This window comes from Pipistrellus hanaki, assembly GCF_964339955.1.
Source record: "Pipistrellus hanaki genome assembly, chromosome: 5".
Lineage (NCBI taxonomy): Eukaryota > Metazoa > Chordata > Mammalia > Chiroptera > Vespertilionidae > Pipistrellus > Pipistrellus hanaki.
The window spans coordinates 32,093,365-32,116,693 of record NC_140507.1 but is presented as its reverse complement, the minus strand read 5'-3'; the positions used below and the strand labels follow the sequence as shown (position 1 = coordinate 32,116,693).

Genomic DNA, 23,329 nt, shown 5'->3' with positions numbered 1-23,329 from the left:
ATTTTATACAATGAATTATTGATACCATATGCTGCTTAAAACTACTTCAAATGGAATATAACTCTGGATTTTAAATAATCAGACTTTTGAAAAGGCTGCTTTTTGTAATTAGATGTATTAATAGAAAGTAACTTCTTCAACTAAAAATTCAAAATAGCCCCCAGCTGGTGTGGCTCAGTGGTTGAGAGTTGACCTATGATCCAGGTTTGATTCCTAGGTCTCTCACTAAACAGCAATGAGAACTTATATGACCTCAAGTTCATTGATTAACCTTTCTGATATCTAGCTTTTTCATCACCTATTCTAAAGAGTTGTGAATTTGGAAAAGACTGTAACATCCCTGGCACACTACCGAAAGCATACTGAAATGCTCACCTCTTTTGGTGTCATGCTAATGCTAAGTTGGTTAATAAAGATTACTGAAAACAGTGCCCTATCTCTAAGGTTATTGTGTACTTGTTTCTGGGAGCACACTGGACATGCAGGCACCAACACACCATGCTTCATGCAGGAAATATCCAAGATGAATGGTGAACATGTTATACCAGATAGCTAAGGAAGATATTAAACACAAGATTTTCTGTATCTATTTTTCACATTAAATTTTTTTTAACTCAAATGAACAAGACTCTAGCCAAAATAGAATTGCTTAAGGTAGACCAATAAAAAACAACCAGGAAAACTCAATAAAATCTTGGAGAAGTCTATTTGAATTACTAGTAAAAAGGGCTTGTGCATCAAGCTCCTGGGGAATATGAATCTTGGGTTGAGGAGCCAGAAGTCTGTAGCCTCTTTTATTCTTAGGTCATTTTCTGAGTCTAGGCATGGGGTAGGAGACTGGGGACCCAGATAAAGGACTCAAGCAATGAGCAACTGCCAAGAGGCAGAGAAACGTTGGCAGTCTCAAGGGGCAGTGAAAGATAAAAATGAGACTGTAGTTGGTTAGAATATTAAATAGGAGAGAGTGTTGAAGAGCTTAGTCAACCACTCAGCCTGTTTACTCACTAAGATATTTTTCTGAATTCAGAAGCTGTGCAGAATGGAAGGTCAAGAAGCTATGTAGAAAACCTCTGAATAAAAAAATGAATTTGGGGGACAGTGTCTAGATACTCAGGATACAAGGAAAGAGCTGCAGACTTGCTTGGGGGTAGGGTGTCAGGGGAAAGATCCAGTGAACATTTTTGGCTTTCAACTGGAAAATCCCTGGGGGACATTACCTGTAAAGAGGAAAAAGGGTAAACCAGAGGTAGAATCTTAAGAAAATTGCAACCCAGCCTAATTAAGTTGTCTCAGGCTTTTGATCTGGATTAAGGTGATCAATCCCTCCTCTGTCTAGCAGAGGAAATGGTGAACCCTTTGTTTAGGAGGTTACTACCATCCTAAATTTGTCATACACAGTGCCCAGCACTCAATAAAAAATCACCAGGCATATCAACAGAGTGGACCAAATGACCAGAAACGAAGGGAAAAAACAACAGAAGGAAATCTGCAGAAGGGGCTCACAGGGGGATCCTGAGGTGTGGATTTGAAAATTATCTGGGTGGTGGTGCATGGGTGCTTGTGTTTTCTAGCTTCATATTTTTAAACTGTACATCTGTGTGTCACAAACAATTCTGTGTGTATATCTCAAATTGTAAAAATAAACAGCATCACAGTTATGAACATACATGACCTCTATGCTCTCTGAGAGACCAAGAGAAATGATTTCCCTGTTTCCAGAAAGGACACTGAAGCTTGGACACCAGATCTAATACTCAAGGTCAGAGTTTTGCCACTAAAGTACTTATTACCCAGGTTCTGCTTCCACAGAGGAGAGGCACAGGAAACAGTGAACTTGATAAAAGCTCTCATGTCTTAAAAAAAATACTCCAAATAAGGCTCTTTAAGGCTTCTGGCAGGGACATTTTTATTTTATTTTTTGTTAAAGCCACATTAATAGAAATGCATAAGAACAAACATGTAAACAAGGTACCAGAACTTTGGTTCACTGGACATCTCACACCTAAAGCATCTGAGGTACAAAGGCACCTTGCGAGGCGCCAGGCAGCCTGACTCTGCTGCAGCCGCTCTGACTTGAGATGGAACAGGCTGACCAGAAAGGCTGGGGCCAGAGGCCACCCAGGACCTTCCCCTATCCTCTTGGTCTGCTCCAGACAAACTCACTTCTCCAAAGACCCGCCTGACAGGGGCTGGAACACACAAAGGTGTTTGTCACGTTGAACTTGAAGACAAAAGGCTGTGGGACCAGGAAGAGGATGGGCATAAAAGGATGTCAGTCAACTTCTGTTGATCCGCATGGCCTCAGGAACTCCTGTCCTCGTTCGTGGAACCACTTGTTGGAAACTGTGAACAGATAAAAACTACGTTACAATCCTGTTGGGTAGAGCAGCCCCCCAAATTAATGACTCCTTCAGGATGAACCCTACACCAGACCCGCGATTCAGATGTAGGACACGGTCTCAGGTCTCAAGTTACTCGGGAGCTAGTGAGGAAGACATATGCATAAACAGATCATTGTACAAAAGTCTGTCAGTGACAGAAGCTATGTGTAAGGTTGTCATAGAAACAGAGCCAAAGGGCATCGAACCTTTTGAGGGAAGAAGAGACCACAGAGCTGGGCATGAAGCTGGAGAGGCGTTATCCAGGGAAGAAATGGACAGACCATGATGGTTCCTATATCAAGAGGGTCCAGGAAGTGAGAACAGGCTGAGAAAGACATCAAGGCAGGAATCACCCTGGTGTGTGATAAGGACCCCAGCCAAGTCGATGTTATTAGAAATGGGTGGGTAGGAACTGAGAGGTAGGAGAAGAGGGAGAGGAAGCCTGTCAAGATGGTGGAGGGCCTGGCCTGTGTGCCAATGGATCCCATATGGGTGCTGTGGGTAGCCAAATGGTCAGCTAAAACAGTGTCTCAAATTCGCTTGAACCATGATTTCATTCCTCAACAGTCTCTTTCACAATGGATACAACAAGTTTATTCCAGTGCACTACAGAATTCATGGAACATTTTAAATGTGTTAACGTAAGGTAATACAGGTACTTTGTTTAAAAGAATCAAATTGTTGCTCAGCTGGTGTGGCTCAATGGTTCAATCCCTAGTCAGGTCACATGCCCAGGTTGCAAATTCAATTCCCAGCAGGGGGCGTGCAGGAGGCAACCGATCAATGATTCTCTCTCATCATTGATGTTTTCTCTTTCTCTCCCTCTGAAATCAGTAAAAATATATTTTTTAAAAATCAAATTGTCTACAAAGCTTATAATTATAAGCAGCAATCTTCTTCCTACCCCTTCCCACTACCAATCCCCCCTTCCATTAGATATTCAACTTCTTCATTTGTCTTCTGATATTTATCCTCATTTTTCTAAATAACATGGTCACAGTGCTATTTCTTGACTTTTGATTTTAGAATTCTTTTATTTTACCTCTAAAACACATACTTATTACCTCCTATATACTCAATACAATTAAATCACAGGTTTTAGTTACATGACTATTCAGTATTTACATTGTTATGACATGTAAATATTGCTTACACATGAGCCACCTAATAGATCCTACTTACATTTCCTTTCTTGTACAACTTTCCCCCCCCCCCCCTGATCAGCAACTGCCTCGATTTTCATTTTCATTTGCTCGATGTTCTGTGAACCTATCACTATTTATCTCCAGAACTCTCCAGGAGGGCGTTAAACTCATCTCTTTTCTGATCACTTCCCGTGAGCCATGGTTCAAGCCTCTCCATGGCTCACCACAGCTGCTCGCTCAAGCTTCAGCCTCTGCAGTTTGGTTCCCGCCTCCAGCCTCATCCCTTGGTCCCTGGGCCATAGGCCACCCCGTAGCCAAGGGACAAAGGAAGCCAGTCCCCACACCTGTGGTGCTGATCGTAGCCTGTGCCTTGCTCCCCATGCCTTGCTCGCCTGGGACACCCCTTCCCCTCTTTGATTCCAATTGTTCCCCCAGGGGCCCCTCCCAACCCTGGCCAGAGCCCGTCGCTCTGGAGCGCCATCCTGGACCTCTGACGCGTGTCTAGCTGTCCTTTCTCAGGGCCCCCTCGGCTCTCTTGGCATCTCTGAGAGTGACTGCAGAGAGCTGTGTGGGCACATACCCAGCTGAATGGTTGGGTGGCACTATCAGCAGGATTAAAAAAATAAAAATAAAAAACATCCTTGCTCCTGCTTCTGCCCAAGACATGCCTTGCATTGTAAATTCTACTAATGTACTTTTAATATAATGGGGGGGGGGGGGGGATGGGACTCAAAAAGGAGGACAGTATGGCTTTGTGGAAACCTGGCAGCAGTTGTCTCCCAGCTCAGAGTCCAAGGACGACCACGAGAGCCCGCCGAGGCCACCACGGCCAGCGGCACTCCCGAAGCCACTCACCCCACTTGCAGCCCACAAGCACGGGGCAGGCAGCGTGTCTCGTTCGGTAGTCACCTTCCCCGCTCCGCAAGAGGTTGTACCAGAATACTGCTGTGCCCTGGGAAAAGGAAGCAGCCTCTCAGACAACTTCCTTAGAGACTGGGCTGGAGAACCTGACACGAGCACCCCAAAGCCCCTCCCTGGGCAGAAGCACCCTCTCTTTCCCGTGCACAGGGGACAGGGCTCTGGGCCTCCAACGAGAGAGGAAAGTTCCCCAGCAAGCACCTTCCCTTCACAGGGAGTTGGCCTGCAAACCCCTCCCCCCCCCCCATCCCTTCTCCCCAGATGGAAGCTGAGGCCACAAGATCAGAGTTTAGGCAGGAAGTAGGAGTCAAGCAGGCGGAGGAACGGGACTGGGGACCATAAAGCCCGGCTTCCACGTCAGAGCCCTGAGAACCAGAACTTACCTTCTTAGGCCAAATGGCAGCCCCCAGGTCAGGGAAGACAGTGGCGCCACCAGCTTCTACGTCGCTCATCTGCGGATACAAGGCACAGAGCTTGGTCCTTCCACCCGAGGATCTCAGAGCAACTGAGCCACGGAGGACGCGACACGGCCTGAATACCTGCCTCCTCTGGACATGAGCAGCACGGCCTGGAGGCTCTGCTCCACGGCCAGCCCTCCAGCGAAGAGCAGCTTCTCCCTGAGCCCTGCTTAATCCGTTTGGCTTCTCAGGACAGTCTCAGTGCCCCGGGCACGCAAGGGCTGTAGGGGAGTCTCATATCCCCTCTGTGCTCAGAGGGTAACAATCTAAATCTCAGAAAATGCCCGCCTGACCTCCAGCCCTTGCATCCCCATTAGGCCTGGGCCTTGCCTAAGCCACTAAACCCGTGAGCTACCCTGACCATCTGTGGCCCGCACTGTGGCCTCTGGCTCCCAAACTTGCTCTAGTTAGTCAGGCACCTTCCCTGGGCCACTGTTTGGGATGGTAGGGCGTTATCTCTCCAGAGGCCCTGCTTTCTCCCATGGTAAGACCCCAAACTAACCAGGACACAAATTTTATGGAAGGGAGGCTGCATGCATGCCCACAAAGTGTGCCTTGGTTCACGCCCAAAGCACCACTTCTTTCTCGTCTGGCTCTCTCACTTCAAGTTTTTGCCTGTAATGTAATAGTATTTGCAGCTAATAAATATTTCCACAGGACACATACCAGACAGACTGAAGGGCACTTGACAGACAGGGGAAATGAATAACATGAAAACCCCTGATGGTGACAGCCTGGGGATCAAATCCAGACTCTTTTTCTAGAACCCGGAGGCCCTGTCAGTCTCACCAGCCTCTCCCTCCAGCCACTATCATCAATTCATGCCTCCAAGCCACCACCCTTTCTCTATTTTTCCAACATCCCACGCTCCTTCCCTCTTCCAGGTCTCTACACACTCCCTCCTCTGCCAGAAACCAAGTTCCACCGACTATTTTCCACTCAGCCTTCAAGTCTCAGTATTGACATGTTCCTTCCCCCGGGAGGCCTTCTCTGAGCACCAACCCCGGGCGACTGTCTTCAAAGCACTTGTCACCATGGCAATGAAACAATTACCTCTCCTCCGTTCAAAATAAGCCTCGTATTATTGGCCCGTCAGCCTTACAAGAGAGACCACACGTGTCCTGCTCACCAGCGTGTTCATGGCAGTCCCCAGCACATAAAAGCCACACAATAAAAACTTAAATGAGAAACCAGAGGGAAATATGAACTCAGGCAACTGTCTCTGAACTTCTTGACCGCGTCTATGCCTCTTTAGGGCCAGCCCTCTCGGCAGAGGGGGCAGGAAACTGTGGCTCATGGGAGGAGAACCCAATGTCCTGAGGCTGGGAGACAGGACGCCACGTTTGGGGAAACAAAGGCAGCTTTCATCGAAGCACTTCACAGCGACTTCCTCACTCTGCTGCCAAGGGGAGAACTTTGCCCAGATGAGCGCTGGGCCCATCAAAAAGGAGCCAGGCTGGGCCCACCCCCGTGGCCCTCCCAAAGTATTTTGTGCAATGAAGCCCTGCTCCCAGCCTTCCCAAGGCAGGGACACAGCCCCTGTCAGAACCCTGACCACCCCCAGAGCCTGGGGTTGGCTAAGGGCAAGCATGCCTCGACTACTCGCCTTCCTACACACACACACACACACACACACACACACACACACGCACAAGCCCTCCCCGCCTGCCATCCCAGGCTGCAGGAGTACCTGAGGACTACTGGAGACTCTGGGAGATGGACAAGTGGGGGCCCCACTCTTTCCCTCCTGCAGTTCCACAGTTGGGGCCTCCTTCCGTCTCAGGGTCTCCCCAGCCTAGCCCTCTCGCCCCCATCCCACTCGGTGCTGTTGAGTAGGGGCCCTGCCAGGAACTGACCAGCTCAGCGAGGAGCCATGTGTGTCTGTGTGCACAGGCAGGGACGGGCATGCGGGGGGGGGGGCGGGTGATGCCCGGTGTTAACCCCTAAACCCTGGGGAGGGGGAGGCAGGGCAGGGTCAGTCTCTGGGGTCAGTCCCAGATGGGTGGTTACCTCCCCTTCCTCCACTCTAAACCCTGGGGGCTTCAAATGGGGTGGGAGGGCAGGGTGGGGGTCCTCCTAGTGGGGTTTGGGAGGTTGGGTTCCTGAATGCACGGTAATCGCTGTATGAAACATTAAAAAGTCTGAAGTGAAAGAAAAAAAAAGAAAGGAAAAAAAAAAGGAGCCAGGGCCCTAGCCAGTTTTGCTCAGTAGATAGAGCATTGACCTACGGATCAAAGGGTCCCGGGTTCGATTCCGGTCAAGGGCACGCTCCTTGGTTGCAGGCTCCTCCCTGGCCCGGGCCCTGGTTGGAGCTCATGCAGGAGGCAACCAATGGATGTGCTTCTCTCACATCGATATTTCTGTCTTTCCCTCTCTCCTCCACTCTCTCTAAAAATCAGTGGAAAAATATACTCAGGTGAGGATTCACAAACAAACAAAAAAAGAAGCCAGGGATGTGAAGGTCCTGGGGGTCAGGGGGTGCCCATAGATAAAAACAAAGGCCAACTCTCTACTCAGGCCAAGAAGGGCCGAGCCTCTGAGCAACGCCGGTGGCATCAGCCCGGACAGGTGTGGCTACTAAGAGCTTTTTGGACCCAGACTCCTCTTAAGGCTCACACACCACACACGTCATACTCACGTAGTTTAAGAATGTGGCCACACGGTTCCCCGTCCCTAAATGCTTGAAAACATCTTGCTCATCGTTCTATAAAATCAAGTGAGAGTAAACAGGCGGCCCTGGCCCCGATACTTACATAGTTAAGAAACGTCGCTAACCTATTCCCCTCTGTTTTGAGGCCGCTGTCAAAAGGACGCTGCAACAAACAACAACTTTCACCCAGGTTTGCAACTGACTTCACCCCCCCACCCCACCCCCCGGCTCCACTGGGGCTAAAAGGGTCGGGGAAGGCAATAAGTGTGCGCTCCACCCATCAGCCTGGACCATGGGCCAAGGCTGCCGGTAAACCCTGGGGGGGCACGGGGTGGGGGGCAGGATCAGCTTTCACAGAGACCCAGTGAGTTCCTCTGCCGGACAGTCAGGGCAGAGAGTGATAGGGACGGGCAGGAAGAACACCCCCCAAGTCCCAGGGGAAGCAGCCAGGGCTCTGCAGGCCCTGGTTCCAGACTGGGCTTGTCCAGTAACAAAGAGTTGGCCCTGGTGAGGCGGCGGGGGGGGGGGGGGGGGGGGGGGGGAGGGGGGCTGATGGGAAGACTGAAGTGCTTCTAGAAGCTCCAGCCTTCTCAAACCAGCTGGAACGGGTCCCTCTGAAAGCACCGGTGATGTGGGCCTTACCCTAGAGAAGTCAAAGTGTGGCTCGTACTGTCCTCCCATTCCGTAATTAGCAACCTGGAGGGAAAATTACAACGTTGGACCTCATCAGCAACAGGAATATGAACAGCCCAAAACAGCCCATGCCCCCAGGTAACAACGAGAACCGCCTGAACCCCCAAAACCAGAACCCACAAGACCAGCCTCTCTCAGGTAGAAGGTAACCATGCCCGGCCAGCACAGACCAGAGCAAAGGCTGCAACCGAGTCTGCCGCTAGAGGGAGAGTCAGGCTGCAGCACCAATGTGGTTTCCCAAACAGAACACAGGCCCTTGGGAGAAGCTCCTGCCCTGCAGGGACACGCAGAGGGCAGCAGAGGGAGCCCTTGAGACAGGCTCCGGCCCAAGCCCTGTTTGGGAGATAATGAAAAGGTAATTCAGAGGAAAGCCAACAGCAAACTCAAGATTGGGATTTCTTTTTTTTAATACTAGTTTGGGATCTTCTCAGTGCCTGGCACTGCTCCTGCCATGTCTGTCACCGTGCCCACGAAGGGACAAATCCCTCCATCCCGCAGCTGTCCACCGCATGGAGTACTCTGCCTCCAAGTGAAGCAGCGGGACACGGGCGGCCAGCTGCAGGCGGCCAGGGCTGCTGCCGGACCTCGGCGGCCCCTGCAGGAGCTTGGGCCGGGAACAGAAGCCGAGCTACCTCGCTGCAGCAACCACCGGGTGTCATTCCTGGGGCCGGAAACAGTAAGTGCCTTTGTGAATAGTTTATCAGCACAATGTAAGTCCTAAATCACAACAGTTACTTTAGCTTCAGGAGATACGCTCAGTATGAAAGCTGGCCAATCAAGTGGCACCATCCAAGTCCATCTGGGAACACGTGGCTACTGTGCCTTATGGAAACCCGAAAACCCTGTGGGCTCGGCTATTAGTCCTCAGAAAATTGGTACTTTTAGTGTGCTCTTCTCGGCGATTTCAACCGCCAGGTGAAAAATGCTGCACAGTTTTTTCTACGGAGGCCCTCAGACCTGGGGGAGGGCCAGGAGGGTGACTTTACAAGAGAGGATCCTCCTTTTGGAGCATAAACAATATCTGTGTCATGGGATGAAGTGCGGAAATTTGGGCAGCATAATTTTTGGTCTCCACAAAAATAAACACTTTGATATGAAGGATCAGGGGATGAAGAAATGCTGTCGTCCACTAGTTCAGCCTTCAGGATCCCCATGCCCTACACACCCAGCCACCTTGTCGTTGGTGCAGGAGGCCGAGGCAACAGGTGGCCCGAAGGCTAGAGGTGCCTCTAAGGAGGGAAACTCTAGAGCAGTGGACGAAGTGACGGTACACATGCTTTTTCTGTGGATCCGCTCTCGTCGAGAACTTAAGAGAAAATTTTACACATGACTGTGATCACCGTGCCACTGCATGCGGGAAAAGTCCATCACGCTTGTCGCTGGAGCTGTGGGGCAGGACTGTGCTTCCCAGCACTTGCACGTGTTCACATCCCAGGGAGTGAGAGGAGCCGCATTGCTCTGGCTGGCTTTTCTTTTAACAGTTGGGGACCCACAAGTGATCCTGGTGCTACAGCTATTGTACCTACACTATCTAATACTGTTCCCAGATAGTGCAAAGTGTCGTGAAAACTCCTGGATGTGCAGCAATCTGAACAAACTCCGATCCCCAGACTCATTCCTTTAATAACAAGCAACTGCACATCAGAACTGATTCCTGTGAGGAGGAAGTCTTTTGAACTTTTAGAGTCAGTCATTTGAAAGATCAGGGTTTTTATGATGCAGAGATCAGAGTGAAGACAAAAAAAAAAAAAAAAAAGTTCGAGCCCAGCAGGCATGGCTCAGTGGTTGAACGTCAATTTATGAACCAGGAGGTCACAGTTCAATTCCCGGTCAGGGCACATGCTGTGGGTTGCAGGCTCAGTTCTCAGTGTGGGGTGTACAGGAGGTAGCTGATCAAGGATTCTCTCATCACTGATGTTTCTGTCTCTCTCTCCCTCCCCTTCTGAAATCAATTTTCTTTTTAAGTTAAAAACCCATTTTTTTGGTGAGACTGAGACATTGAGTTAGAAGTGTCTTCAATCTCAGAGAATTCCAGCAGTGTAGCCTCTCTCCCTCCATTGGGCACTCATCCAATTCACAACAAAACCTCAACAGCAAGCACTCAACTACAGCTGGAAAAATGTCGACAAGTAGCAGAGGAACCAGCTCCTTTCCAGAAGCCTGCCGCATTCCACAGGGACCTGCTGTGCATGTATCACACTGCAGGTGGTTCCCGTGGAATAAGCTGAAGCCCAGGTCCCTGTCCCTCAGACCATGTAGGATCAAAGCTTGCAGCACTGCTGGCTGGCAAAGGAAGTGCCAAGACAGCACTAAAAAACAAAGCAGACAAATATGACTCCGTTGGTTGTGTCACCAAAAGGCTGACAGTTCAATTGCCGGTCAGAGCACATGTCCAGGTTGTGGGTTCGGTCCCCAGTCAAGATGTGTATGGGAGGCAACTGATCAATGTTTCTCTTTCACATTGATCTCTCTCCCCGCTCCTTCCCTCTCTCTCTGAAATCAATAAAAAATATATTTTTTAAAAAAACTGTGGTTGATTTCATACATATCCATGAAGATGACTTTCAAATTTGTTTCTAATTGGAGAGAGAGAGAGAGAGAGAGAGAGAGAGAAACAGAGAGAGACAGAGAGAGAGAGAGAAAATTTGCTTGGGTGTGTCCAGGCACAAGTTCAGAGAATCGTTTCCAAGTCATCTTCAGTTAAATATTCTAATAAGCTCTCTGACTGGTCAGACCCAAATATAAAGCCTACAGGTGAAGAGTGAGATCCTTAAACATGTAGAAACTCTGGCCAAACAGATCCAGGAGATTCTAGAAAAATGCCAGTGTCTGACAGCGTCTCAGGCCATCACTGTACAACAAAACCCACAAGTTCCGACGTTCGGAAGATGGCCAGCACTGACTTGAACTCAACAGACTGAGGTTTCATCATTAGGAGCTTCATCCAAAACTTCCCAGCCAAGTGCTGCCACGTGTGATCATAATCACCTTCGCAATGGGCAGGGAGCCAGGCTCCATAGCGGGCACTTAAAAAAGCCCTCCACCTTCACCAGCCAACGGGTCCAGGCCGCTCACTCCTATCAATATACCACAGGGCACTTTACCTCCAAGGACCTCTGCCCGGGACTCAGCCCCAAGCCCTCTGAAGGTGCTTATAGTTTTCTCTTTGAGAGGTGTCCCTGGAACAACTCAGGGTTTCAGCTTCTGTATTCAGAAAGACAAGAATGGGCCTGCCAGGCCCACCACTGACCTCTAGCTCCTAGTCACATAGAAGACAATCTATATTTGCTGAATGTTAACTGTTGAATGCCGCAGGCATGCTTAATTCTGGCTTCCCATGTGACGTCACTCCATAGTCACAGCAGTATGCAGTCATGCAGCTTATTAGACAGGCCTCCCTCAGCCTGGACCCGGTATCCAGGAATACCCCTGCCCAAACCCAGGTCCCAGGGACCAGCCGTACCTGCAACAATTCTGCAGTCTTTACTGTGAGCCCTGTGATGTGCTCCATCCGGCGGTTCACTCGAGCCACCACGGGATCATCGTCCTCCTCCAGCCAGGAGCTAAGGCGAAAGAGAGGAGGGGAAGCCGGGCGTGGGTGAGGTCCTGCACTCTCTCCCCGGAGGCAGCGTGGGTGAGGGCTCTAGGCGGGGGAGGTAGGACACGCGAAGCCACCCTCCCTCAAGGAACCCCTGGGTAGGGCCTGGGAGGCCCAGGAGGTGGGGCCTGAACAGTCACCCTGCCCCATCACCTTTGCTGACCTTTTGGAAACCCTGTAGCTGGCCACAGTGAGGACGCCGGTCTTGGGATCACGCACAGTGGCTCGTGCAAGCTGGAAGGCAGAGAGAGAGGACAGACTCAGCCTTCTTTGCCTTGAGTGTTTTCCTCGAGAGACTGGGACCAGGTCTGCCAGTGAGGGAAGAAGGTCTGCAGACAACGGCTCTAGCCGAGGCCCCATGATCCTGCAAGGCAGGCCGGTGAGGTCGTCTGGAGCTTCCACGTCTGCTCTGCTGTCAGACCCTGGCCACTGACCTGCTCCGTCCCCACCCGCCCTTGTTGTCACTCAGGTGGGCGCTGTCTGCAGAGTTATGCCTATGGCTTGTCCATCCATCCATCTTCCCGGACAGCCCCCTTTCCCACCAGGCCCCCGTGCCACCCCTGCCTGAGCACAGCCTGCGCGTGGCTGCTCCCGCCATTCAGACTGGGCCAGCGTCTCTGCGTCTCAGCCTGGCCAAGCCCACAGTCCTGCTAAGCTCAGGGGCCTCCTCTGCCAAGAAACAGACCTAAACAGCCCCCTGCTGCCCCCGCTCACACTGGCTCCGCTGCTGCAGGAGCACTTACTGGAGGCATGGATTCCACTCCCTTAGGGAAAGTCTCCAAAGGCCAGATGGTAGAATTGGGACGTGAGTGAACTGCTGCCTGGAAGCCAGCCACCTCACATACACACATGTACACTTCACATACACGCACAGCCCTCACCTACCTCATCCCTCCCCGTCTCCACAGACAGGTTTAGCGATCCTCTCCGGGAAGGACCTGCTGTCCCCAGCCGGCCCCCAGGGCTTCCGCTGTAGACTGTCCTAATGAGCTCACATGGGCGGGACCACAGACCCAGATGTCCCACCCCAACTTCCCCTGAACCCCAATAAACACCGCCTGAGTGCCTCCGGAGTGCTTGGCACTGTGCTGGGTCACTAACACGTGGCCCCTGCCCTCATACAACTGAGGAAGGCAGAGAACTAGCTGGGTAACTGCAGCACAGCGTGGGGAGAGCTGGGAGGGGGCATGCTCAATGTCAGTGGGAGCCCAGTCTGCAGGGTCAGGAATGGTGTCCTGCAGGGCGGGATCATGTAGCTGAGACCTGAAGGGTAAGCAGGAGTCAGCCAAGTGGGGAGCATTACAGGAAGAAGGAAGGAACGGCAAGCAGAGGGCCAGGGATGAAAATGGGGGTGGTGCTATGTCTGGGTTATAAGTTAGACATAAGAGAATAGGCTAAAGGGGCAAGTGTGTGTGTATGGGGTGGGGGTGGGGGGGCTGGAGGGGAGGCCTGGGTCTAGATGTGACCTTGTGGCAAATCACAAACAGGGACGGCTTTCATCCAGGGAGGGACACTCACAGCCTGAATGTAAGCAGCAGCCCTGCGATCACCTTGAATATAAGCAGCAGCACTGCGGTCACCTCGTGCACAGTTGCGTAAGGAGGAACCATAGTGGGAACAAGGAGGCCAGTGGGGAAGACAAGGCAGAAGTGAGGGCAAGAAGTGCTGGTAGTCTGGGCAGGGGGAGCAGAAGGGGTGGAGAGGAGCAGATGGACCAGGGTGGTCAGGAGGTGCGATCAACCAACCGGACACTCTGCTGCCCTCGCACATTCTGGCAGGACGGCCGGTGCACCGGGCGGGGGCTCCCTGAGCGCCCCCCACGGCTCCTCCCTGGTGACAACTGTGGGGGCAGCTCAACCCCGACCAAGCATCAGAGCCTCCCTGCCGCCTGCCGCCCACGGGAGACCTGACAGCTGGGCGCTGCTCCCGGGACCGGCGGGCTATTTTGAAAACAGACTGGGGGCCCCGGCAGCTGCAAGCATTCCCCGCCGGCCAAGGGAGCTCCTGGGCCCCACTTCAAAGCCGCTGCGCATCCATCTGCACCGGCTCCGGAAGAGGCGCAGCCAGCACTGTGGCTCTCACACGGCTCCTGCTCAAAGACAGGTTTTCTCAACATCCTCTGGGGTTGTTCAGAGAGTCGTATCAAAAATTTTGTCTTCTTCTTAATATTCATAGTTCCTTTGTTTTCAATGCCTTAGTGAGCTGCCCAGAACTTGTGGAGCATTGAAATAAGAGGCATCCTTGTCTTGTAACCAACTGGGAATTCTCCTAGTATTTCACTGCTAAGTGTGCAGTTGGCTATTAGTTTTGTATATGTGTCATCATACGGTAAAGTTACCTTTCTATTTCTAGTTCATGAAAGACTTGCTTCCATGTGACATCTTCTGTGTGTGTGTGTGTGTGTGTGTGTGTGTGTGTGTGTAACGGGGTGCACGCATGCACATGTGTGGCAGGAGGCACGTGCATGCGTGCACCCCGTTACACACACACACACACACACACACACACACACACGTGTTTCACTGCCCGGGTCTAAGGAACACGTGAGGAATTTCTCAGGAGATTCTGACACAGCGGAGGGATACGGCAGCAAGCAGTTCTCTTTGGAAGATGTTGCATGGAAGCAAGTCTTTTATGAACTAGATATAGAAAGGTAACTTTACCGTATGATGACACATATACAAAACTAATAGCCAACTGCACACTTAGCAGTGAAATACCATGAGAATTCCCAGTTGGTTACAAGACAAGGATGCCTCTTATTTCAATGCTCCACAAGTTCTGGGCAGCTCACTAAGGCATTGAAAACAAAAGAACTATGAATATTAAGAAGAAGACAAAATTTTTGATACGACTATCTGAACAACCCAAGAGAATGGGTTGAAGACTGAAAGAGGAGTGAGGAGTAAGCTCGGGGACAAGCTATGACCTCCACGAGTCTCAGTTTCCGCGGGGGGAAGGGGAACATAAGGACACAGCCCGCTTAGCAGACCTAACACTGAGGACAGGGCCTGGCACACTCAAGAACTCGGTCAACATTGGCTATTACTATGAAATATGCAACCAACAGTTCAGCATACCATCGCAAACTAATATAACAATGCGACCAGTAAAAATATAACTACGAAGAAGCAAAGCGAAGTTACAGTAATAAGAAAACTACCTAGGAGCAAACGTAAGAAGAAACGCGCAGGGCTTGATGAAGACAGCGGTAAGAGATATGAATCAGTGAGGACACCCAGAAGGCACCTGGAGGAGAAGATTCAAGGATGTAACAACGATCCCTCTTCTCCTGGCAGCCCTGACCAGGACTCCACGGGACCCTGCCTGGCAGCACCTCCTACGAGCTCACCCACACACGCCGGCTCCCACAGGTGAGAGCCTGCCCGGCCCCTGTGTGCCTCTAGCCTCACAGCTGTGCTCTGCTCAGCTGACCCGGCGGTCCACATCGGCTCCTCAGTCTTCTTCCTCACTGTACCCACAGGTCACACTGAGTCTGCAGCGCCTCAGCACCCCCGCAGCGGGCTCATGCTGGGCACCGGCCACGGCCAGCTGGGGAAGCGACGAACCGCCCACGGCGCCAGGACTGAGGGACCCGAGAAGGGCCTGCAGAGACACCTACTTTGGGCTTGGCGATGTCCTTGATCCTCTGGATTTCCTCGTCAGACATGACGTCGTAGTACCGGACGATGTGCGGGCTGTCCCACTCGTCCTCCTCTTTGAAGGGGGCGATGAGCAGCTGGGGCGTCCTGTTGCCATCGTGGTACCTACAGAAGAGCCTCTTCTGCCTCTTGGGTGTCTGGGGAGCACAGAGCGACAGCCCTGAGCTGAGGGAGTCCTGATCCCTGCCTCACGCTGGTCTCACGCCCTGTGTCTGGCAGCGGCTCCCCCACCACCACCACCACCACCACAGAAGAAAGCAAAACCCCTCAGCTTGATGGCATAAAATGATACCCCAAACATCAGGCGAGGTTTCCTCTTTCCCACGTTCTGTGGCACAGGGCGACCCGACCTTTTGCACGGAGATGTGAGCAGGTGTAAGGGGCTGGGGCATGGGGAGCCTCCCAGGGGGAAGGGCCAGTGGGAGCGAGGCGCTCGGGCCTGGAAACGGCCCAGACTGCCCACACCTGAGCCTCCCTGAGGAAGCACCAGGATCCCAGGGCCCTCAAGGCCAAGGATACCCGACACCAAATTCTAGCAACTGCTGAGACCCAGCAACTGTCCTGTCTCTACCACAGAGACCAGGACTTCCCTTGGGGCCTGAGCTACGTCCGCATTCAGGGTTTTCTTCCCAACAGAAACCGGGCATGTTGGGGTGGGGAGGGAAGCTCAGTAATAAAGCAGTGTTTCCCAAGTGTGGTACACGTACCCTCAGGGGTACGGGAAGAGTTTGGTGGGGGTACGCGTTGCACCGGAGTTTGGTGGGGATATGCACTGCACCGTGCTTAGCTGCACCTAATTCTACGTTCTCATGAGGACGAGGGGTACTCAGCGTTACGAAAATTATAGAAGGAGTACACATGTGTCAAAAGTTTGGGAAACACTGAAGAGGATTGAAAACCTGCCTGAGATATGAGGGAGAAAGTTTCCCGTCCTTTGTCTCAAACAGCATCCACACTGCCACCCTCAGCGGATACTACAAAGAACTAGGGAAGATGCTGAAAAATGGCCCACAGAGAAACTTCCTCCCCAAATCTGCCTGTCCAGAGCCGAAGCCCGGGTCCACAGCCCGGGCCCCTGGTCCCCCCACGTGTCTCACCAGTTTGACACCCTCCCCCCGGCAGAGGCTCTCGTAGACGTCCCTCTCGGGCAGGTAGTCCGCAGGCCTCTCGTAGACGCCGTCCTGGGGCGCCTGTCCAGTGGCTGTCTGATTGGATGCCGTTTTTCCTCTTTCTTCCTCCAGCAGCTGTTCAAAGTAACGCAGGTTCCCTCCAGCGCGGTCATGGCTCGGGTCTAGGAAAGGCAAAGAACAAGGAGGAAAAGGAAACCGCAAACATCTGTTAGGTCGTTTAGAGAAATGATTCTATAAGTAGCGTCTCTCCCAGCAGCTCACTGGCAGGCAGCATCCTGCCTTCCACGGCACCTCACCGGGGTTCACGGGCCAGAGCAGAAAATCCAACAGATGTCCTCTCTGCTCTGCTCTGCTCGGTGACGAGAAAGAAGCAACAAAGGGGGCACCCTTGGCTGGCTACTGAGGCGGCCGTCCTCTCCGGCCTCCCCGGAGGTCCCAAGCACACAGGTCCGGAGTCCCGCCTCCTCTCCGCCTGGGCTGTGTGCCAGTGACACCTGTCCCCTCGAGTGCACCCCCCTCCCCTGGTGACCACATCGCGTGCGGGCACAGCGAGAAGGCAGGCTGAAGTCCTGGCAAAACGAAGAGCTCCGTGACACTGCCCCGCCTCACAACACGAGGAGCACGCGAGGCATGGTTACTGTGCCCCTCGGACAAGGAAACTCAAGCCCGCAGGTTTCCCAACTCCCTGACCGAGGCTCTTACTAACACGACAGAACCTACAAAGCTCTCTGCCCACGTCAGTCTTGCTGGACACTCCTCTGCTAGTTGACATCAGATGCCTGAAAAGCATCAGCAGAAGAAAGTCTTTCTGGTCTGTGAAATTCCAGACTGTGATGTTTCCACGTTACTAAAAGGATGCTTTATTTAGTTAGTTAGTTAAGTCAGTTAGTCCTCACCCCAGGATATTCTCCCTTTGATTTTTAGAGTGAAGGGAGAGAGGGAGGGAAAGAAGAAGAAGGAGTGGGAGAAAGAAAAACTACATGAGAGAGAAACATCGACTGGGTTGCCTCCTGCACATGCCCCAACTGGGATCGAACCTGCAACCCAGGTACCAGCAATTGACCCTGTGACCCTTTGGTCTGTGGGCCAACCCTCTAAGCACAAAGCTACACCGGCCAGGGCAAAAACAGTGCTTTTGATCTCCTTCAGTCCCATAGCACAAGAGACCCAAAACACTAATGCCATGGCAAGTCCACCAGTTAGGCCTCAGGCCTCTCTACCTATAGGGTCAGGTCATTGTCACTGCAGCAACCATGGAGTAAAGCTTACTCTCAAACTGCAGTGAAACCCCCATCCTGCGTAAGGGCAGGTGCTCATAATAGCAGCGCCGGATCCCTAAAACGAAGGAGGATTCCCTCAACAGAGCTGAGTTGGTTAAGGAGCTAGCTGGTCGCTGGGCTGGGTCCAAAAGCAGCGCGGCATTCGTCTCTGCCAGTGGACAGGTCAGGCTGGCTCAATCCTAGGAGAATGGCCAGGTGGTGGCCAGTAGAGTTACCAGTTCTGCCGGCTGCCCACCCGCACCCGACCTTCCCCTGGAACCTCCTTACCCAGGGAGAGCAGGCGGCGGGTGAGCTCCAGGGCACGGCGCAGGTCGCCCAGCTGGAAGACGGCGTAGCTCAGGTAGTCCAGCACCTGGGCCTTGGTGGTGACGGCCTCCTCCCCAGCGTCCAGCTGCTTCAGCACCTGCTCCATCCACAGCACCGTGTGGTAATAGTCCCCCTCGTTGTAGGCCGAGCGGCCCATCCCAAAGCAGTCGTCTGCACTCATCACCGCCTGGTACTTGGTTCCTGCAACAGGACAGGCAAACGCTCAGGCGCCAAAAAGCCTCTGGGTCAGGGTCAGAGATGGCCACGTCGAGGAGGCCCGGGCCGCTGGCCGGCAGCATCAGCCCAGCAGAGCCTTACCAGGGCTTCAGACCACACACCGCAAAGGGCCATGGCTACAGTGAGCACAGCCAGCTGGCCCTACCTTGGGTTGGGGCTCACAGCCAATCTCCTAGCCTCAGGCTCCCCTTCTCCCAGGGGGAAGGGGTCTTTGCTACAGAGGAGCCCAGGAAACCCACCAAGAAGTAGCTTTCAGGAGAGCAGGAGTGTCCTGTGAGCCACCCAGAAGGTACCTGCGGGGCTGCTGGACATGTGAGTCTGGAGAGTTAAAGAAATTAGTTGAACATAAAAAACAGAACTTGGGTGGCATCTGAAGCCATGGATGAGGATAACTGCTTCTAGGAAGAGTCTGAGGAAACAGTAAGGAAGGTAGCTGAGCCCAGAGCCCCAGGATGCACCTATACGGAAAGGACAGAGGAAGAATAACACCAGGATGGACCTAAGACAGTGGTCGGCAAACTAAGGCTCACAAGCCACATGCGGCTCTTTGGCCCTTTAAGTGTGGCTCTTCCGCAAAATACCACATGCGGGCACGCACGTACAGTGCGATTGAAACTTCTTGGCCCATGTGCAGAAGTTGGTTTTCAGCTCTCCAAAGAAATTTCAATCGTTGTACTGTTGCTATTTGGCTCTGTTGACTAATGAGTTTGCCAACCACTGACCTAAGAGGTAAAAGAAAAAGAAGGAGCAGGAGCCATGAGACAGACACCAAGCGAGGCCAAGAGCCAAGGCTGCAGTGCCAGCTTTGGCCGTTAGGTGGCAGGGAACTTGCTGAGCATCATTTCAGCAGGTCTGGAAAGTGACGGTGAAAATAGTTTAAAATCAAGAAGATGTGGTGTGTTAGCTGGGGGAGATGCAGGCTTTAAGGTGGAGCAAGGTGGAAGGGTCCATGCGTGTGCTCCTCAGAGAACAATGAAAGCAGGTCCTATGGAGAGCAAGAAGGAGCTGTGACCCCCCTCCCCGCCCTGGGAAACAAGGAGCTTCCCTACAACCCTGCTAACGGTCACTGGGACATGGCTGACATGGAAGAGCCGCCTCTTAGTGGGCTCTTTCTGTCCAGGATGGGGCTCTGCATAGAATGAGACCCCTGCCGCAAAGGGTTGGCTGCTTCGGAGACCAGAGCCTGCTGGCCCTGGTGGTTCGGGAACAATGTGGGGGACAGTACATACAAGATGGAGCCAGCAGGCAGGCCAGTAAAAAGTTGGGAACAATACATACAAGATGGAGCCAGTAGGCAGGCCAGAGCCTCTGTGTCAGGGCAGGCGGCTCCTTGGGCCCCTGTCCATGCTCCACGGACCTCCACAGGGCTCCCCTGCTCTGTGGGCCCAGGAACCCGCGTTGATGGAGGCAGTGTAACACAGCTGAGAGGGCTGGGGCTCTGGGTCAGGGACAGGGTGGGTTTCGCTATGGCACCCACCTGCTGTGTGACTACGGACAAGTTACTCAGCCTCTCGGAGACTTTGTCCTCTTATCTCTAAATAGAGATAATAACATCGATTTTGGAGGATTTGTGCCAAGAATTCAAAGAAACTATGTGTGAAGATATCTCCTGTGATCCCTAGGATTATAATTATCTATAGCTCTTATCGACATGTCTCACAGACGCCAGGAATGTAACAAATGATTCACAGATACTCAGCATCTTCCCAGAAGCCAACCTTATCTACCCCCTGCAACTGTGCTCCCTGGAGTGCCAGCTGAGCTGACTGAGTGCTGAGGGCAATCAGACATGGAGCCCGGTGATGTGGGTGAAGGTGTTCCTGCAGGGGGCGTGGAGTGAACAGAGGAGCGGAGTGGTGAGGAAGCTTAGCCCGGTCAATGGGCAGGGCGGCCAGAGAGATAAGGCCCTGAGGACCTCAAACACCACTCGTAGGAGGACCTTAGGTTTAGCCGTGAATTGACCACGCGCAGGAGTGAGCTGGAGATACCCAAGTCAAGATGCTACTTCAACAACACAATGGAGAAGTGATCAGAGGCTGGAGTCAGCGCCTCCAAGTACAGAAGACATTAGGGAGGTGGAACCTACAGGCCTTAGGATTCTGGTTCTGGCAGCCAATGGATGGAGGTGCCTTTTTTTTTGATGGAAGAAAACTAGCTCTTTATTTTTCTTTTAATCTTTATTGTTGAAAGTGTTACATATGTTCCCTGTTTTCCCCCATCGGCCCCATCCAGCCCACCCCACACCCCACCCCAGACCTTCACCATCCCACCGTATGCATCCATGGGTTATGCATATATGAATACAAGATCTTTGGTTGATTATCTCCCACCCACCCACCCTCCCCCACCTTCCCTCCGAGATTCCACGCTCTCTTCCATGCTTCCATATTTCTGGACCCACTCCATTCATCAGTTTATTTTGTTGATTAGATTCCACATATGAGTGAGATCATGTGACACTTGTCTTTCTCTGACTGACTTGTTTCACTTAACATGATAGTCTCCAGGTCTGGATGGAGGTGCTTTTTGCTGAGATAAAGGGTGAGGGAAAGGGATAGACAGCTGTAAGAAGGATGAGGATTTTAGTTTGGGACATGTGAATTTTGAGGAGCCCAATGGAACATCCCAGTAGTGATGTCCCATAGGCATTTGCCTACACTGGCTGGAAGCTCAGGAGACAAGCCATGACAAGGAACACTGATCTGATGTCATCCGTGTACCGGTGATACCTCAAATGATGGAAATGGCTGGGCTCACTTGGAGAAGGTATATAGGGAGGACACGAGGTACGGCTAGAATTCTAGGGAACAACTCCCTCCACCTCTCACTCCTCTAGGACGCAGACGGGTCTGTTAACTGAAGGTAAAAGACCATTGCTTGCTGGTTCCCTCTTCTCATTGCTCTGAGCTGCCTTCTCTCTGGTCTCGTGGCCTGGGTGTCTAAAGAGAAGCCTACACCCCAAAGTGCTGGTTCACAGACTCCTCAGTACGAGGGCTCTAGGCCTTAACCACCCAACAACAGAGACCTCCTTCTCCCACAAACCACGATTCCTGCGCTCATACCTCCTCCAGGGTCCCCCTGGGTGAGGCGGCGTCCAAGGTTTAATGGAGTTTAACTGAATTCTGAGTTTATTGGCCTCTAATGCCCCCCCAAAACCCAATATATCTTCCATGTCTTCTTATAAATACACAGGGGCAATCAGTGGGAAAGGGGCCTTGGGGGTGGGAGGAGGGGGTGAGACAGAGAGAGAAAAACACACACACACACACACACACACACACACACACACACACAACAGACTATGACCATAGAGGCCAAAAGAGAAAGGACAGAGATCAGTGTCCCAGAATCCAAAGGAAGGGGGAATATCAGGAAGAAAGAGGCCATCGGTGTTTCACATGCTGCAGAAAAGTTAAAGAACTTCATGCCTGAAAGCGGTCCTCTGGTTTTACAGGCTGACTGGCCACTGGTGACCTTACAGCTACAGGATTGGTGGACAGAAGGGGGGCGGGGGGGAGGCCAAACTTTGTGCGTTCAGAGGGCATGGGAATCAAGGAAGAGGGGAGAAACTAGATGTCTGCTCAGCAGCTCCACTAGGAGGGAAAAGAACTGGATCAGCGGTAGACACTCAGAAGGGCCTTGGATCCTGAGGGAAGGTTTGTAAGATGAGCTAGAACAGAGCTGTGTGTGAGCTCAGGGGTCGGTAGGGCCCAGAGCAGTACACACAGAATGAAAGGGACAGAACTGCAACTGAGGGCACATGGGACACAGGATGGGAGTCAAGAGATCAGTCTTGGGCAAGAAGAAATCAAAGGGAGGGGGCAGAAGTGGGGCTGAGCAGAGCCTCAGCTTTCTCTGAGGTACAGAAGGAGAGGAACTGGCCGATACAGGGCGGGAGGCTGTGGGCCAGGGCTCTGGGAGAGGCTTCCATGGGAAGGGGAGACTGACACCCACTGGAAACCCAAGAGAGGCTCTCCCCCAGAGGTCCACCTGCGGGAGAGACCACAAGCGGGCAGTGGCTCCAACCCCGCGCAGACCCTGTAGCAGGACCACAGGCTGGACTGGACAGGCACAGCCCAGAGTGGCGAGTTACCTGGGAGCGCCCCTTTGGAAATCGTGTCCGGGTCCAGCTTGTACGTGTCCTGAAGCCTCATCAGGGCCTTGGCGGCGCCCGTTTCGTCCTCGTCAGTGGGAAAGAACTGCCGCTGGACGGAGAGGTTGGCAATAAAACCTTCCAGTGAGAGAGTGAGAACAAGAAGTTACCCTTGATCCAGGGGCAGGATTCCACCTGAGACCAGAAAGGGTCTCGCTGGAGGGTCTCTGCGATGTCCCTGCTCCTCCATCCAAGGCTATTTCCCTTCCACCAGGAAGCCCTGCCAATGGCCACAGTCCATGGAGACCTCTCCTTTCTTGCTCCTCACGGTAGAGCTGTTCGTTTGGAAATGAACAGAAGGATGGCCCCATGCATTGGTTGACATGGGGGAGTCTTGGCTCCAGAGCACTCAGTCTGACCAGTGGACACGGGGAGATGGAGGCCAGACAGGGCAGCTAAGAGGGGAATCAGGGAGGCCCTGCTGGCCACTCAGGGGAAAATGAGTCACATGGAAAACCTGGATCCAGGAATATTGGGCTGACCACGTAAACACAGACTGCTGGCCTTCGTCTCAAGTTTGAGGAGCCCAAGGGATAGAGGTAGTCTCCTCAGGGAGCCCAACTGACCACTCATTACTGACCACCGGCTCTTATCATCTAGAAAAATGATGATGGCAGTCCTAGAGGTGTAGTACTATCTGCAGCCCCTGGATTAGGGACCAGGTATCCTGGACCAGCCCATCATGGTTCTGAGACCATATTGGGCCTTGCTCTGCTCT

The 23,329-nt window shown here is 52.4% G+C and overlaps 1 protein-coding gene across 3 annotated transcripts in view; it reads right to left on the bottom strand.

The window, feature by feature from the left end:
- Window positions 1–1,881: 1,881 nt before the first annotated feature.
- Window positions 1,882–23,329, bottom strand: part of P4HA2 (prolyl 4-hydroxylase subunit alpha 2) — a 35,248-nt gene continuing 13,800 nt past the window's right edge. Inside the window, exons 6-16 of one of the 3 annotated variants that reach the window (XR_014795230.1) lie at window positions 22,552–22,689; window positions 18,183–18,422; window positions 16,603–16,796; window positions 15,466–15,642; window positions 12,007–12,077; window positions 11,709–11,808; window positions 8,195–8,248; window positions 7,541–7,715; window positions 4,828–4,896; window positions 4,382–4,478; window positions 1,882–2,343 (exon numbers count right to left, since the gene is read on the bottom strand). Coding sequence is in view for 2 of the 3 variants with exons in the window: in XM_084886638.1 (XP_084742764.1) it covers window positions 2,273–2,343; window positions 4,382–4,478; window positions 4,828–4,896; window positions 7,541–7,606; window positions 8,195–8,248; window positions 11,709–11,808; window positions 12,007–12,077; window positions 15,466–15,642; window positions 16,603–16,796; window positions 18,183–18,422; window positions 22,552–22,689 (1,277 nt within the window). In the remaining variant the exon portion in view is untranslated. The remainder of the gene's footprint in view (window positions 2,344–4,381; window positions 4,479–4,827; window positions 4,897–7,540; window positions 7,716–8,194; window positions 8,249–11,708; window positions 11,809–12,006; window positions 12,078–15,465; window positions 15,643–16,602; window positions 16,797–18,182; window positions 18,423–22,551; window positions 22,690–23,329) is intronic. The other 2 variants (XM_084886639.1, XM_084886638.1) reach the window with 2 other exon arrangements.